The sequence below is a fragment of the Gossypium arboreum genome, chromosome 1 (assembly GCF_025698485.1).
Source record: "Gossypium arboreum isolate Shixiya-1 chromosome 1, ASM2569848v2, whole genome shotgun sequence".
Taxonomy (NCBI): Eukaryota; Viridiplantae; Streptophyta; class Magnoliopsida; order Malvales; family Malvaceae; genus Gossypium; species Gossypium arboreum.
The window spans coordinates 6,040,884-6,057,269 of NC_069070.1; the positions used below are offsets into that span (position 1 = coordinate 6,040,884).

The 16,386-nt window shown below is 35.0% G+C and overlaps 2 protein-coding genes across 2 annotated transcripts; both read right to left on the minus strand.

The window, feature by feature from the left end:
- Nucleotides 1–5,654: 5,654 nt before the first annotated feature.
- Nucleotides 5,655–7,096, minus strand: LOC108481587 (uncharacterized). Its single transcript, XM_017784698.1, has 4 exons — nt 6,788–7,096; nt 6,348–6,681; nt 6,010–6,209; nt 5,655–5,852 (listed from the first exon to the last, which is right to left on the minus strand). Exons 1-4 carry the CDS (start codon nt 7,094–7,096, stop codon nt 5,655–5,657), a joined length of 1,041 nt encoding a protein of 346 aa, XP_017640187.1.
- A 2,287-nt stretch (nt 7,097–9,383) lies between these two features.
- Nucleotides 9,384–15,320, minus strand: LOC108483704 (homeobox-leucine zipper protein REVOLUTA-like). The gene is made up of 18 exons (XM_017787255.2): nt 14,320–15,320; nt 14,058–14,223; nt 13,770–13,849; nt 13,588–13,678; nt 13,374–13,469; nt 13,165–13,278; nt 13,004–13,087; nt 12,600–12,755; nt 12,441–12,515; nt 12,160–12,266; nt 11,809–11,992; nt 11,403–11,591; nt 11,213–11,293; nt 10,803–10,937; nt 10,236–10,570; nt 10,025–10,130; nt 9,785–9,934; nt 9,384–9,697 (listed from the first exon to the last, which is right to left on the minus strand). The coding sequence occupies exons 1-18, from the start codon at nt 14,556–14,558 to the stop codon at nt 9,548–9,550; spliced, it is 2,538 nt and encodes an 845-aa protein (XP_017642744.1). The 5' UTR covers nt 14,559–15,320; the 3' UTR covers nt 9,384–9,547.
- Between the last annotated feature and the right edge of the window lie 1,066 nt (nt 15,321–16,386).

Consider the following 16,386-nt stretch of genomic DNA (forward strand, 5'->3'; position numbering starts at 1 on the left):
CAAGAGCACTCTTTTTTTGGCATGTGATGTTGATGTCCACAAACATAAACCCTACCTGCTTGTTATTCCTCTTTGTAGGAATAAGTACAATTGACGCAAGCTTTGAAGCTTTACTCTTATCTGGCTTCGTTTTATTTCCCTTATTGATCACGAATAGCTTAGATCACTCTAGACAATCTTGCAACCTATACGGCCCACAACACAAGCAGCACTTCACTAGTTTCTTCTCACTCTCTTTGGCCTTCTTGGTTTTGACAACACTCACAATTGAACCAAGCCTCATGGCCTCTTCTTTTGGCTCTTTATCCCTTTTGATAGCCGAAAACATAGATCTCTTTGGACAGTTTCTTACCATATGCGGACTGTCGCAAAGGAAACATTTTATCTCGCTCTCATTCTCCTTCAGGTTGTTGTTGGTTTTCCACTTCTCGTTTCGTAATTTTGCATTGCCACCATTGTCGTTGTCATGCTAAACTTGTCCCTCTTCATCTTCCCCTTCATTACCCTTTCCATTGGGCTTGGAAGACTTGAACTTGTCTTTTTTCAGAGTAAACTCGATCAAAGACTCTACTACTATCATCGTTTTTAACAATTTTTGGACCCCTCAATGTTTCAATTCCAATTTGACATGCTAAACTCCTTTACATGCTCTTGGGTTGTGCCTTGTTGCGAAAACCGGTGCAACTTAGACCAAGCCTTCTTATTGACATAATGGCGATAAAACTATTCTATGAACTCATTTTGAAACTCATCTCAAGTCCCAATCGCAACCTGTCCATCTTTTTCACTTATTAACCTACACCTCTACCATAAAAGAACAAAATCAATAAAATATCGAGTAGTAGTATTTACCTTAGCATCATCATCTTTGATGCCCATAACATGAAAGTATTGTTCCATCTCCCACAAGAAGTTTTTCACTTTTATTGTCGACCTTGTCCCCTTAAACTTCTCTGGTTTGGGGATAACAATCTCGCGATTGAGTGTGGCACCCAACAATTCTTTACCCACAACAGCTTAACACATGACAAGCTCTCTATCGAGCTTCTTAATCCTCGTGTTCAAAGCCATCATCGTGGCCATTGTTTCTTCCTTTAAAGCTATCACCATGGCCTCGAGAGCATCATTCCTCTCCATCAACTTACCCACAGTGGAATTGAGCACCCCTTGCATCTTTTCCACGTTAGAATTGAGAGGCTCCAACACAAAATCCTTGAGCTGCTCCTTCATTGAGTCCAACTCATCGGTGCGTCCCTCGACCACTTTGAATGTCTTCTTCATGTCTCTCATAGACTCCTCGAGATTGAAAATTCATCCTTCCAAAGCTGGTAGTATGTCTCTCGATCAACTTGCTTTCCTGACCCTCCTACGGGTCTTCATTGGCTCAATTTGATTGGTAACTTCTATTGACATCTCGAATGGCTCCTTTGCAACCTTAGCTTTGATACCAACTGTTACGGAGCTAGACCTTTCATCTTGTAATTCGTGCAGCCTTAGGCGATTTCTTTACTTCAAATGTGCCTAAGGCAGCCTAACTTTCCCAAGGTGAGGATTTACGAAGAATTCCTCAAACGTACCAAAATATAGCGAAAACAATCTAAAAAAAATCGAAAGAGTAGAATATGCACACAAGGTGTTTGAGTAAATGCTCTCAATATATTCTACTCAAATAATATGATATAATGGATGATTACAAATGAAGATGAGACTTTCTATTTATAGTTGAGTTCCCCTAAATTGACGATATAGATTGAGTTACATTGATAGGCAAGATCGAAGTCTATCTACGATTAAGGGATTTATACAATCTCCGAGATTGCAAAATCAAATCTTACCAGAATACAAACTTTCTAAAATTACTTTCCCTATTTACCAAAGTAACCCTAATTTCCCATAACTGCTTCGCTGAACCAATATGGCTTTAAATGGATGGACTTTGTCACTTTTTTTTTCGAATCAAGCTAATTCAATTGGATCAAATGAGCCTCATTTTATGTATAGGCCTTCATAAAACACTCTTTATGCTTTAATTAGTGGCTTTGAATTACCTTATATTTTTCTTTATTGATTTTAATTCCATTCTTTTTAGCTTTTTCCCTCTTTTGCTTTCATTACTTTATTTCCTAGTTTCTCCTCTCCTTTAATTTTTCTTGATTTTTCTCATTTAATTAACTTTATGCTTTAATTAGGTTTTTTTCCCCTAGTTTCTCATCTTCTTTAAGTTTTCTTGATTTTCTCCTTGTTAAGAATTAATTCAAAATAGTGGGTTGTTTAGTTGACCAAATATCTCGGTAGAATCTTTGTTAGTTCCAAATTTTCAATTTAATTGAATAAGTTGTTAGCTATTTTTGTGTTAAGGTAGTTTCTTTGTAAGCCTATAAATATAGGCATTTATGCTTTGATTTATTAATTCAGTGTTCATCAATAATAGAATAACTTTGATGCATATTGTAATTGTCTCTTTCTTCTTCAACAAATTTGGTATCAGAGTAGAACGGTGTCGCTAAGCGGAAGAACTGGACTGATTTGAGAGTCCTCTTACTTGTAACATGCTTCTCGCCATCTCCACAACAGTTTGGTTCTTCCGCTTAGCGACATCGTTCTGCCTTGGAGTGTAAGGAATTGTTAACTTCCTATGGATGCCATTGTCTTCACAAAACATGTAACGCCCCCTTTACCCGAGACCGTCGCTGGAGTCGAGCACGAGGCATTACTAAACTTATTTGAGCACTTAAACAAATTCAAACAATTTATATCACACTTTCCAGACAAGCTGTCCAACTGTGTCATAGTTGCTAAATAATTCATATCTCGAGTTATAAAACTCGAAATCCAAATCCGTAAATTTTCTCTGAATTTATACTCATATATCTACTTACCAATTTTTTTCTAGAATTTTTGGTCAAGCCAATTAGTACAGTTTATTATTTAAAATCTCCCCTATTTCAGGGTTTGACTACTATGACCTTTTTGTATTACGAATCAGATATCTCTCTGTACAGACCTTCAATGACTATGCCGTTTGTCTATAATAAAACTAGACTCAATAAGGAATCTGTACATATAAAGTATGACTTCTAATTATCTTTGTAAAATTTATGGTGAATTTCCAAAGTCAGAACAGGGGATCCAGAAATTGCTCTGGCCCTGTTTCACAAAAATTTAAACATCTCATAAAATATAGCTCATATACCTGTTTTGCTTCTTCCATATGAAAATAGACTCATCTAGATTCGATTCCATAATTTATTCATTATTTAATTCCATTTCTACTATTTTTAGTGATTTTTCAAAGCCAAACTACTGCTACTTACCGAAAACTATTTTAGTACAAATATTGTTAACTAGTTTATAACATCTTTACTTCAAGTCATTCAAACTCTATACATGCCATATAAATCTTCAAACATAAAACAAAAGCTACCGGAATTGATCTGGATAGTGTGCTTTGTTGTGTTGATCCGATCTACCCACTTCACTTCAAGTCAATCTACATAAAAATATTAAACACACACAAGTAAGCTTATTGAAGCTTAGTAAGTTCATAGGTTAAAAGTAATGCTTACCAAACATAATATTTCCAAACAATACCAAAACATTTACTAAAGTTTCCTGCGATTCACAACCATTGTTATAATAATTCACATAGTTGAGCTCAACAAGAATAACTACTCAATCTCTTCCATTTGGATCACTTCTCTTTTATTTCTTATAATCAAATTAGGAAACGGCTTACGAAATTGAGTACGTCGTTGCTCAATGCCACGATTCACAACTCAGTATGGTTTTCCTCATTGAAATACCATACCTACATTTTTCAACTCGGTATGGGAAATGCCATACCTACATTTCTTAACTCAAGATGGATTTGATAATACCATACCTACATTTCACATTTCAAGATGGATAATACCATACCTACATTTCACAACTCAGTATGGATGATACCATACCTACATTTCACACTTTGCCATGGAACAACCATGGTCTTATCCGTCAATTCATCACACGTCACGATACTGACGCACTCAATCCTGCGTTTTTCCTAATTTGCATTTCCACATTTATTCTTTCATTAACAAAATCTACACAATCCCACAACAAATTCGTATATAATAACACATTATATACTTCAATCATTCACAAATAAACATCTAATTTCAACCATATGAACTTACCCGGCTAATTTGTAGAAGATATTGAAATTTTGGGACTATTCCAAACTTTTTCTTTTCCTCGTTCTTCTTTGGATTCTTGATCTATAATATAAAATATTTCTACTCATTAGCATTTATTTGATTTCTATTTCACTTCACAATTTATGCTGTTCAAATTTTGAAATTGCACTTTTACCCCAAAATTTACAGCTTTCACAATTTAGTCCATACTCAATTCACCCATCAATTGAACTAATTTTTCTCAATTAACACTTTATTTTATCATTATAAACTATTTCAAAACCTTTTATATTCTGAATTTCAACAGCAACCTTCAATTCACAACTTTTTCACAATTAGGTCCTAAATATCATTTCCTATCAAAATCACTTAATAAAACCACCTTAATATGAAATTAGAACTTAAATTTCATAATAATTCATCATAAAATTCCCTTATCCATCCAGGGTAACTTCCAATTTCACCCATAAAATCAAAAACTAATGAATTCTACAAGTGGACCTAATTGTAAAAGTCATAAAAACATAAAATTATCAAGAAAAAGCAAGAATTAGACTCACATGATGTAAAAATATGAAAAAAGCTTTCTCCAGACCTTCTATGGCGTTTTGGCTGATAAATTATGAAGAAAATGTCTAGATTTTTCAATTACATCATTATTTAACTATTAACTTTTATCTATTTCCAATTTTGCCCTTGTTCACATTGTTTTCTTGCTTATTTCATACCCAAACCGTCCAGCCATTAACCTTTGGGTCTAATTGCTCTTTAAATCCATCTTTTAAATACTTAAGCTATTTACTCACAATTTAACAAATTTTGTGCTATTTTCAATTTAATCCTTTTCAATTAATTAGCCATCCAAACGTTAAAATTTTCTAACTAAACTTTAATACTAACTCAATGACACTCCATAAATATTTATAAAAATATTTATAGCTCGATTTTCAACTTTGAGGTCTCGATACCTCATTTTTGACCCGTTTGACCTAATAAATTCTTTTAATTCACTAATTTCACCATTTCACAAATTCTTCTAAATTCTTACTTGACTCATAAATATTAAATTACTATCTTGTTCAATCTTATTTGTCGAATTTAGTGATCTCAAATCACCATTTTCGACACCTGAAAATTAGGCCGTTACAAAACAGATTGAACTCTTTGGACACGAACTCTCATCCTCAATTTGTGTGAAGAACTTTGATATGGCAGCCGCTTTAGTTCTCCACCATAGCCTTGAATTTTTGGAACTTTTCATAAGTTTCTAACTTGTTTTCCAGAAAATACATCCAACTCATGCGGCTATAATCATCAGTAAACAACAAGACGTAACGACTCCCACCCAAGGACTCGGTTTGCATAGGACCACGTAGATAAGCATGAATTAATTCTAAACCTTTAGTAGCTCTCCATGCTTTTCCAACAAGAAATGGCTTCCTAGTTTGCTTTCCATAAATGCACCCCTCACATAAATCAAGAGAGCCAAAGTCCAAGAACCATACTTTTATCACTTAGCAATTTCAGGCCTTTACTATTGAGATGTCCATACCTCAAATGCCATAGCTTCGAGTCATCCATTGCACTTGGAGCAAGAACAAAGTTCTCCATGTTTGAAACATCCAACGGAAACATCTTGTTTGGAGTCATGTGGATATGAACTTGTTTGCCTGACTTTTTTGTTTTTGATAATGCAAGCATTATAATCAAATATTACAGAATATCTAACAGCCATTAGTTGTCCAACACTCAATAATTTGTAGCCTAAATCAGGAACAAATTGAACATTGTCCAAAATATTTTCTACTCCATGGCTAGTAAAAAAATTCACCGTGCCTTTTCCTTCAACTTGCATCTCCTTTTTGTTCCCAAGCTGCACCTTTATCTTTTGTAACTCATTAATCACCTTGAACAATGATTTGGTGCCTGTCATATAATTTGAACAGCCGCTGTCCACAAACCACAAATCACTTGGCTTATTGTTAACATCAATACAATCCATAAAAAGCTTGTTTTCCTCATCACTTTCTGCTGCAAAGTTAGATTTTTTTATCCTTATACCAACAATCAACTTTTATATACCTATATCTACTGCAATGATACATTGTATTCCATATTTTATGTTACCTTGCTCATTGTATTGCCTCTATCCATCATTCCTTTCTTTGCCTCTGCCTTTACCATAACCACGACCACGACCACCATGAAATCCTCCTCTTCCTCGATCATTGTTTGTTGAACGGTTATTTTCACCTTGATTTGTGAATGTCTCTTTCACTTGAAATACCTGCTCTTCTCTCTTTTCTACTAATCTGTTGATTCTCGTCTCATGAGATTGAAGATACCCCATCAGTTCATCGACAAAGAGAACTGATAGATCTTTGGATTCTTCTATAGCAACCACAACATGATCAAATTTTGTCATCAAGCTTCGCAAAACTTTCTCTACAATTATCTCGTCAAAAATTTGTTCGCCATAAGAGTGCAATTGGTCGACTATTGCCTTGTTCGTGATAAAAAATCAACAATTGATTCACCATTCTTCATCATCAAGGTTTCAAAATCACATCGTAGTGATTGCAATTTCACCATTATAACCTTTGGATCACCTTGATACTCTTTCTGCAAAATTGATCATGCTTTATTCGATGTGGTTGCTGCAATAATTCGTGAGAAAATAGAGTCATGACCACTTGTTGGATAATGAACAATGCCTTAGCATCGTTTTTCTTGGTTTCTTTCAATCTCTTTTCTTTTTCTTCTTCAGGTTCAAGTATGTCAGCGAACCCATACTCGACCAAGTCCCATAGCTCTTGTGATCTGAGTAATGTCTTCATCTTGATGCTCCACCACTCATATTTCTCACCATTGAAAATGGGTATGAATGGTTGAGAGGAAGAAAAACCAGCTAATACCATTCCAAGAACACATACTCTCTTCTCTCGTGTTTCTTAAAGACCCAAAAAGGTGTTTCTCTCAAATACCCATGGGACCGAAACCTAACTTTCACTTAATTGCCTAAAAGATCGAACCTTGCTCTGATGCCAAAATCATGTTACAAGCAAGGGGACTCTCAAATCAAATTTGGGTAGAAGTTGTGGCAACATCAGTCTGTTTATTAAATCTCTTGCCAACAAGGGCTGTCATGAACAAAACTCCATATAAAGCTTGGTGTGGTAAGAAACTCAATGTAAGTTATTTAAGAATTTTTAGGTGTGTTTCTTATGCTTTGGTAAATTCACATGATCGTAAAAAAATTGAGGAAAAATCTGAAAAATATATTTTTATTGATTATTGTACTCAATCCAAAGTATATAGATTGTATAACCCTCATAGTGAAAAATTTTCAAGTTGAAGTGATGTAGTGTTTGATGAAAATGCAAGCTGGATATGACTGTAGAGCAGGTACAACAGGAGATTTCTTTTCCCATTGAAGATTCTCCAAATGGAAAACAAGAGTCAGCACCAGCAACATCTACAACACTATAAGAGTCTTCTGAAAACCAATTCCACTAAAGAGATCAACAAGGGTCAGAAAGCCGAATCTGAAATATACTGATGACACTATGCATCCTGTCAAATTTCTCTAGTTGTTTCAGATTCTCTGTATTATGAAGAAGCTACTGATAAGGAATAATGACAAAAGGCGATGATGAAGGAGATGAAATCCATCGAAAAGAATGGAACTTGGGAGATGGTCGACTTGCTAGAAGAAAAAAATGCAATTGGTTTGAAGTGGGAGTTCAAGACAAAATTTGGTATAGATGGAAGCATCTAAAAGCACAAAGCTCGTCTTATGGCGAAAGGTTATGCATAGCAATATGGTGTTGATTTCGAATAAACCTTCTCTTTGGTAGCTCGGTTCGAAATGGTAAGGCTTGTTCTAGCATTGGCTGCACAATTTCAATGGCCTGTTTATCAATTTGATGTCAAATTAGCATTCCTCATTAGAGATCTACAAGAGGAGGTTTATGTAGCACAACCAGAAGGTTTCATAGAGAAGGACTACGAAACAAAGGTGTACAAGTTGAAAAAGGTGTTGTACGGATTGAAGTAGGCCCCTCGAGCACGGTACAACAAGATCGATGGGTATCTTCAGAAGAAAGGGTCCATGAGAAGTGAGAATGAGCGCACCTTGTATGTGAAACAGGAAGGTAAAAATGATTTCACCATTGTTTGTCTTTACATTGATGATATCATTTATACTAGTTCCTTTAACTTTCTTATTGATGAGTTTAAATCTCAAATGATGAATGAATTCGAGATGTTGGATATGGGTTTATTGTATTATTTCCTTGGTCTTGAAGTTCATCAAACTGAAGATGGAATTTTTATCTCATAAAGAAAATATGCCAAGGATTTTCTCTGTAACACCCCTAACCTTATTCGGATAAATGTAACACCCTTAATCCGTTTTCGTTGCCGGAATAGGATTACGAAGCATTACAGAACTTATTACTTAAACAAACATACATTTCTCGTACATTTTTCATAACCAAATAAAAGTTATTCAAAATCAATCATATTGTCCCTAATACGAGCCCTCAATGCCCAAATCATGTATTAAAAGTAGTTCGAGACCAAGCCGAGAACTCAGAAAATTTTTGGAAAAATATAAAAAAATTTCAAAATACAAGAGACACACGCCCGTGTGACCCGGCCACGTTGTCCACATCGATATTTATTATCATTTCATTCGTGATTTGGTAGCAAGAGAAGAGATATCTTTGGAGTATTGCAGCAGTCAAGAGTAGCTAGCAAATGTGTTAACAAAGGCTTTATCAAAGGAGAAGTTCAGCTATTTTAAAAGTCTACTTAATGTCTGTAACTGTGAATTAAGGGAGAGTGTTAAGAATTAATTCAAAGTAGTAAGTTGTTTAATTGATGTATTTCGGTAGAATCTTTGTTAACTCCAGATTTTCAGTTTAATTGAATAAATTGCTAGTTATTCTTATGTTAAGATAGTTTATTTGTAAGTCTATAAACATAAACATTGATACTTTGTTTTATTAATTCAGTGTTTATCAATAATAAAATAAATTTGATACGTATCGTTATTGTCTCTTCCTTTTCAACACTCCTTCAATTTCTCTTAATTTTATAAAATGAAAAATATTTCAAATTTAAATTATTTTGCCATTGCCTAGATTTGAGACACGGTTCAGATATTATAAACATTTTAAAGATCGTATTAATATTAATATATTTCATAATTAAATTTAAATAAAATCTATCTTACGATTTCAAGCTAAAACAAAGTTTGGGTTCACTAAAAAAATTAAATTAAATTAATAAAATGCAAACCTGAGCTGGTTTCTTAAATATTACAAAACTTTTCTTCTGCTAAATTATAATAAAATGTGTTTTTTTCACACAAAAGACCAGTTCACAAAAGAGAAGGCCAAGCAATGGACAGTGCTCTCATCAGCTTCAAGTACTTTCCAAGCAACAGCTTGTTCATACGAAACATGTCTTCCCATTGTCGACATGCAGATTCCCGCCGGAAAGTATGCGTATCCCTGTTCGTAAAAATAGAAATCTTTAGCTCAGGATTCAACTAGTTCTTGCGCAGTTAATATCTTACGGAAACTGCGAGGAAGTTTTACCTGCTGCATCAACTTGGCGAAGTCGGAGCACAAGGCCTTGCGTCCAGGTTCATCGAATATTTTATCCAGTGTGATGTCTTGTAGGGACACTAGGGTCGTTTCGAGCATGTCAAGACCAGCTTGATTTGCAAAGATGAAAACCGGTAGCGACTGCAAAACCAAAACCGAAGTTAAAACCAGGGTTTGAAGATAAGTTTACAAGTATTCTCAATTTTTTTTCCGATGGAATTGTCAGCGTACCTTCAATGAACAACACAATATTGCATCTTGATGTTGCCAAAGATTCTTCAATATCGAGTCACTGCCAAGTGATTCGGATCTCAACAATTCTGCCCCTATATGATAACTGAGGTAAAAGAAATGAAAAGGGGATGAGCGAGCTTATTCGGCAAATCCCAGTGTGGCAGGTTATTGAAAACTACTAAGGTTTACAAGAACTGAAGCAACTTGCCTGTAGCTCTGGTAGATCCACTGAGCCAGTGTAAGTGCTTCGGGAGAGCCTGGAGATAGCTTCGGTCCTACAGCCGTGCTCAATCCGGATGGAGATATGGCCATCGCAACCCGTTGCACAGAAGAAATGACACTACGGACATACTGGCGTGCCATGGTTGCAACATTATCCTGAAGACTGCTATCAAAGGGAAACTGGAAGGCAATCGTCAACACCGATCGAGAGTTCTGAGATGACGGAACATCTCCAGAAGAATGGTTTGTAGCTGGCCCCACTTCAAGACTTGAAGTCAGATCCAAAGTCCGATTTGTGGTCAACGAATCCTTTGTATCAGACTGTATAATAATAACACCCTAAGTATCCAAAACCCGATCTTCGGTATCACTTCAAAAAAAATTAAAAGCTGAACCCGGACACTCGATATACAGTAAAGCAAATTGTTTCCTATTAAGTGCTCGTTATTTCATAATCTTATGGCATAATCTTTTTTTTTATCGAACTTTCACCAAGTCTCTCAAACATACAATCACTCCTTTCTCCCTATCGTATCCTAAAGAGAACACTTACCGGTTTTGACTCCAATGGAATAATTCGGAATCCAGAAGGTATTAAGGGAGCATCATCGGGAAACATCTCATCGATCGGAGCAAAGACAAGCTCCGAACATGCTCCAACAGCATTCTCATCGATTCCACTGCATATCTGTAAATAAATACATACATCGATTAGTTAATGTAATTAATGAGGATACAATTTATTTTAAAAATCCCAAAGATGTTGATCGAAAGATCCGGTGGTTCAAATAAAATTGATTGCAAATGTGGCTTACAATAGTTTCAAGCAGTAACAAAACAATGATTTCATGTAAAACATGTACAAAACCAGTATGATGACAGAAAGTATCATGTTAAGTTTTATATTCCGATTAAAGAAATAAATAAACCTCAAAATTCAACTCGGAAATGCGAGAAAAGCACCTGCAATAGGTGAATATCTCTTGATACAAAGGCATCTTCTTGCACAAGGGAATGGCCTTCGAGTCTAATAACTTCAAGTATCTGATACATGAAAAATACAAACAACATTAGCATAGTTTATCGGATGGATAAGCAACAGGCAACATTTCAATGGAAAATAAAACACGTGTTGAATTTGTAGAACATATACCTCTTCATGTTCAATTGTGTGACCAAGTGGCATGATAATCTGACTACCAGTAAACCTCGTAGGTCTCATTCCAGGATATGCATATGTTCCGGCCTTCAATGATGCAGCAGTATACGCATCAACATTGAAATCAGCCCACTCCGAGCGGTGCTCTCTTAGGAATCGCACTAACACAGCAGGTGGAACATTCTGACAAAAGACAACAGGTAGTTAGAAAAATTAATTACAAAAGACATAACACGGAAGAGGCTTAAAACTTGTGTACAATAAGAAAATTCCCCACTTCTGAACTAAAAATTTACTAAATAAGAACACTTTCTTAATAAATGTGCAATTTTATTAATATAGTCCATGTTGCAGAATAAGAAAATGATTTCCTATATTTTGGGAGCTTACGAGAACTTACTTGAAGCAGCATGGATGCCTTTGCACACAGAACACCCCCGACGAAGGGAAGAGCATTGTTGGGATTTGAAGTGCAGCTAAAGCTCTTGCTTGAATTAATTGCAATTATCACATCCTCATTACCATCACAATTCATTATCGACCAGCCGTCATCGTTGAATCCGTTAATTGCGTCATTAAAGCCTCTACAAGTAAATGATAAACACAATATTTTGATGAAACAACGGAGCATAACATGTTACTAAATGCTCACGTAAACAGGTTACGGACATGCACGTGCATTTTTTTTTTTTTTTGTGTGTAAACTTGTAAATTGAACAAAGTCGAGGATTTAATACAATACTGCAGCTACCTGCTTAATCTTTGGCTAAAAGTTCTTAGGACAGCTGGTTGCCTGCCCATACTGTAAACTACCTCACCACTTGTCTCTTGTGCGATTTGCTTAACGTAGCGCAGAGCCTTTGCAGAGATCAATTAATTAGTACCTTTAGAAAATGCTTTTTGAGGAAATAAAAAAGAAAACCAATGAAGCATCCCCCCATTTTGGTATTTCTTTTATGTTTAAACAACAATCAAACACGATACAACATGTGGCAACAAAGTGAATAAGCAGCATTATCAGCATCTACTCACCGCAATTGTCATTTTCTGAGCAATTACTTTTGATGATTCGTAAAGTGGGCGCAGCACCTCCGGCACATTCCACGCCTGCAATGAGATATTCAAGAAACTTGGTATAGCCACAAGAGATGTAAAGATGTCTGAAAAGTACCTACTAACCATAAGTCCTACCTCGAGATTTAAGTGGTCAACAATATGGATGATTGACCCTCCACCTTCACATGGTCTAATCAAATACCCACTAGGAAGCACTTCGGCCCTCACAAATTGAGCTGCCGCAGCTGTGCTCGGACCAGCACCAGATCCGGAAAGGGATCTCTCGCAGACCTTTGAGAATACATCAAGAAAGGAAAACCCTATCAGCATATACAACCAAGTTTACTCCCAAGAAGCTTGTATAACAAATTTACATGGACCTTCAATGGAGAAAAAAAATGAATAAAAAGCATAGCTCAGAAACAAATAATAATAGGACAGTCATATAAGCAACTGAAATGCTCTAAAATATTTCGACATTGACTTTCTTACACTTGTTTACATTATTGAATAAATAATAAGTACTAAAAAATGCATACCACGAAACTGCCATTCTCTAACGTTGTAGTGTATCTTAGAGTCCAAAAGTCCCTCGCAGGAGCCAGCGTAGTCGGGGCAAACATCTAAAATATTTCTCATTTTAGTCCTCCCTCGTTATAATAGAGGAAACATTCATTCATAAATAAAGATTACTCTTCACCTGTGTGTATACAAGCTCGATTGTTCCACCACTGCCAGCTGGAAACATTGTGAAAACTTCGAGGTTCCGGCAGTCCCGTAACCAAGAAGGACGATCCTTTAGAATCTCTGCAATCTATTTATAATAATTTGATTGTTTTGTTCCGATCATATAGGTCATGTGTGGCGAAAAAAAGGTTTGATTTGTTATAATTACATCAGAGTTCATACCTTTGTAGGTTCTAAACTTACAAGACCGCAGGCTCGAGCTGCCACTCCACTACAACTTTGGGAAATGGCAAATATCCCAACCGAATCCGGACCAGGCTGTCAACAGATCAAAACAAATTGCTTAGAGACACTTCTGATTTGTGACAACATATAGTATAACTAAGTTCATATACAATAGCAATCAAAGACAATAGGATGGAAAATAGCAACAAACCTTCATCCCAGGCATCTGGACCCAATCGACAGCAGTTCCTGTAGCCTTGGAAAGGAACTCTGCCAAGGTCTCCTCTGCAATCGAGAGGAGTCTGTGCATAACCAAATTCAAAGCATTTATTAGAAAAATATATGCACATACACAGAGAGAGCTGGTTCATTGTAGCTAAAAATTGAACTTACCCAGCAGGGTTATTGGGATCCCTTAGTGAATGCTGAGGAGTGGTAACCACAGAGTCACAGCTTGCATCAGTTGCCGATGCCTGAAAAGCAAATCCAAAAATAGAACAGCAATGATAATGTTAAAACAAAATAATCCCATAACACAAGTGGCCTAATTGCAAAAAACAAGTACGAACAATTTAAGGCAAAATAAGACAATTCCAATTCTAAGAAATTGACAGGCCACAAAGATCTATCTAATGCCTAAAGTTAAACAAAAAAGGACATAAACTTCCTCATTGAACATACATTTACAGTGTGCAATTGTTGCCTCATATAACCATTCTCACAAACCAGCTGAGAAACCTGTTTTTGCAACCGGTCATTCTCCTCCATCAATAGCTTGTTCATAGCTGATAATTTTCTATTTACAGTCTGCAACCTTGAAGACTCTTTCCTTTGCTTCTCTCTACACCTGCATACTCCAATAGCAACCCCCATAACTACATCTAAAAAGACCCAAATTTTCATTATAAACAAAAAAAAACCAAGACCAATTTTTTTTTATTACCTGCGATTTTGAAACCAAACTTTGATCTGTTTAGGTTCAATGTTGGAAAGAATGGGGCATTCCCTTATCAACTGTTGCCTACGCAAGGAACTTGGCTTGGGGCACTCAGCATAGACTCGTTCCAAGGCTTCAACTTGCTCAGCTGTGTACCTAACATACTTGCCTGAGGCATCAAGATGTTTGTTGATGCTGCTACTACCACTGGTGCTCACCCTGTGTTGGGCCACCGCCATAGCCATTTTTCTTGCTAAAAAACCAAGACTCCAAGAACCAATCTTTGTTTATTTATAAAAACAAAAGAGCTCAGCTTAGTAAAGTCTGTCCTTTAGTATGATATATATAAAGCAAAAGGGAGTTAAATGAGGGATTTTGATTGCAAACAAGCCTCAAGTAAAGTCCAAGTGGATAGCCTTTTAGTGAGGTTTTGGCTTTTTTTTCCAGCTGATGATGATCAAGCTGGTGACCGAGAAATGAAAAAAAAAAAAAAAGGTCTCAAAATCTGCCCACAAAGAACCAAGCTTTGATATCCCAATACCAAAACAAAAGAACACAGCTAACAAGCAAGCTCGATATCACTGAAATGGCTTCTCAAGAGAGCTTCAACTACCCACGGCACCAAATAAAGAGAAGAAGAAGCAGCTTTAAAAAAGGCTCTCTCTCTCTCTCTCTCTCAAAAAAAAAAAAAAAGAGAGCCCAAAAGGAGAAGCATCACAAAAAAGCTGGTTTCCTGCAAGAACCCACCATGGAAATGTGAAGAGAAACTGAAATCTTAACCATGTTGAAGAAGAAGAAGAAGGAGAAGAAGAGTGTCTCAAAAAACTAAAGAAAAGATTTTGAACTCTCCAAGGGTTTTTAAAGACCTTAAAAAAACCCCAATTAATTAAAGAATTTCGTCAAAAGAGAAATGAAGAGAGAGAAAGGGTAGGAAAAAGAAGTTGTGACAGTGAGTGATCTAAAGTCTGAAGCTTGAAACTGTAGGGAGGCCATTAAGGAGAGAGAAAGAGAGCTCATTTGCACGCAAACCGACAAACTTACCATACATGTTTTCTTTTTTTATTGTTTATACTGGCTCAATACCTAAATACACCCTTCAACATTTCACTGTATTTAAATAAGCCCTTAAACTTCGTTGCACTCAAACAATTACAAACATAGACGAACCTAAGAAATTTTATGTTAAAAGAATTGAGATAAAATTATAAATTTTAAAGAATGTAAAACAAATTGTGTTAAAAATATCAAAACTAAATTATTATTTTTAGAGAGACTAAAATATAATTTCTCTATTTTAATTAAAGTAAACCTTTAACTTTAATTTTCTATTCAAATAAATTCTGAATCTTCTGAAATAAAATTTTATTTAAGTAAAAATAAAAAATAGGACTTATTTGAACACCCTAAATACACAAAACTTCATTTAACAAAAGTAAAATAGTTTAAGGTCCTTATTAATATTTTAACCATTAATATCAAACTAGCTAACCTCACTTACTTTACTGTCCCTATTGTCTACTCGAAATGACATGCTATCTCTAACCTTCTGATAAGTACATTATTTTTATCCCTTTTATTTTTATAACAATTTTCGACCATTAAATAAGGAAATAACATGTTTCAGCAGATTCAAATTTATGTTATTTTATATTAATAATAATATTTATATTAATTAATATTTTTATAACAGTTTTAAAATAATCATTAATAATTAACATTAAAAGAGAAATTAAATTTATAAAGTACAATTTTGTATTTAAAATTTACAATATGGGTTTTGTCTTTGTATGGTTAGGTATTTGATTATCAATAAATCAACTTATTAGAAACTGAATTAGCTGAAATATCTTTGTTTTTCTTTATCTAATTATCCTTTTTTCTTAACATTTATATTTTTAAGTTGAATAATTGTTGTTAAGGTTTGGCTTTTAATACAAGAAAAGAACAATACCAATCTTCTTCTTTTAAATTATCCAATCCACCTTAGCTAATTTTTTTCTTAAATTAATAAATATAATATAGATAAATTATTTTAATTAATGATAAACTATAAAATAATTACTTTTGTTTGCC

Coding starts and splice junctions, on each gene's coding strand:
- LOC108481587 (XM_017784698.1), bottom strand. CDS start 7,096: ATGGTATTAGCTGGTTTTTCTTCCTCTCAACCATTCATACCCATTTTC. Junction 6,682..6,787: donor TTTGCAGAAAGAGTATCAAG/GTGATCCAAAGG, acceptor ATCACGAACAAG/GCAATAGTCGACCAATTGCA. Junction 5,853..6,009: donor AAGTTGAAGGAAAAGGCACG/GTGAATTTTTTT, acceptor AAAACAAAAAAG/TCAGGCAAACAAGTTCATAT.
- LOC108483704 (XM_017787255.2), bottom strand. CDS start 14,558: ATGGCTATGGCGGTGGCCCAACACAGGGTGAGCACCAGTGGTAGTAGC. Junction 12,516..12,599: donor TTGACCACTTAAATCTCGAG/GTAGGACTTATG, acceptor ATCTCATTGCAG/GCGTGGAATGTGCCGGAGGT. Junction 11,592..11,808: donor AGGCATCCATGCTGCTTCAA/GTAAGTTCTCGT, acceptor GTCTTTTGTCAG/AATGTTCCACCTGCTGTGTT.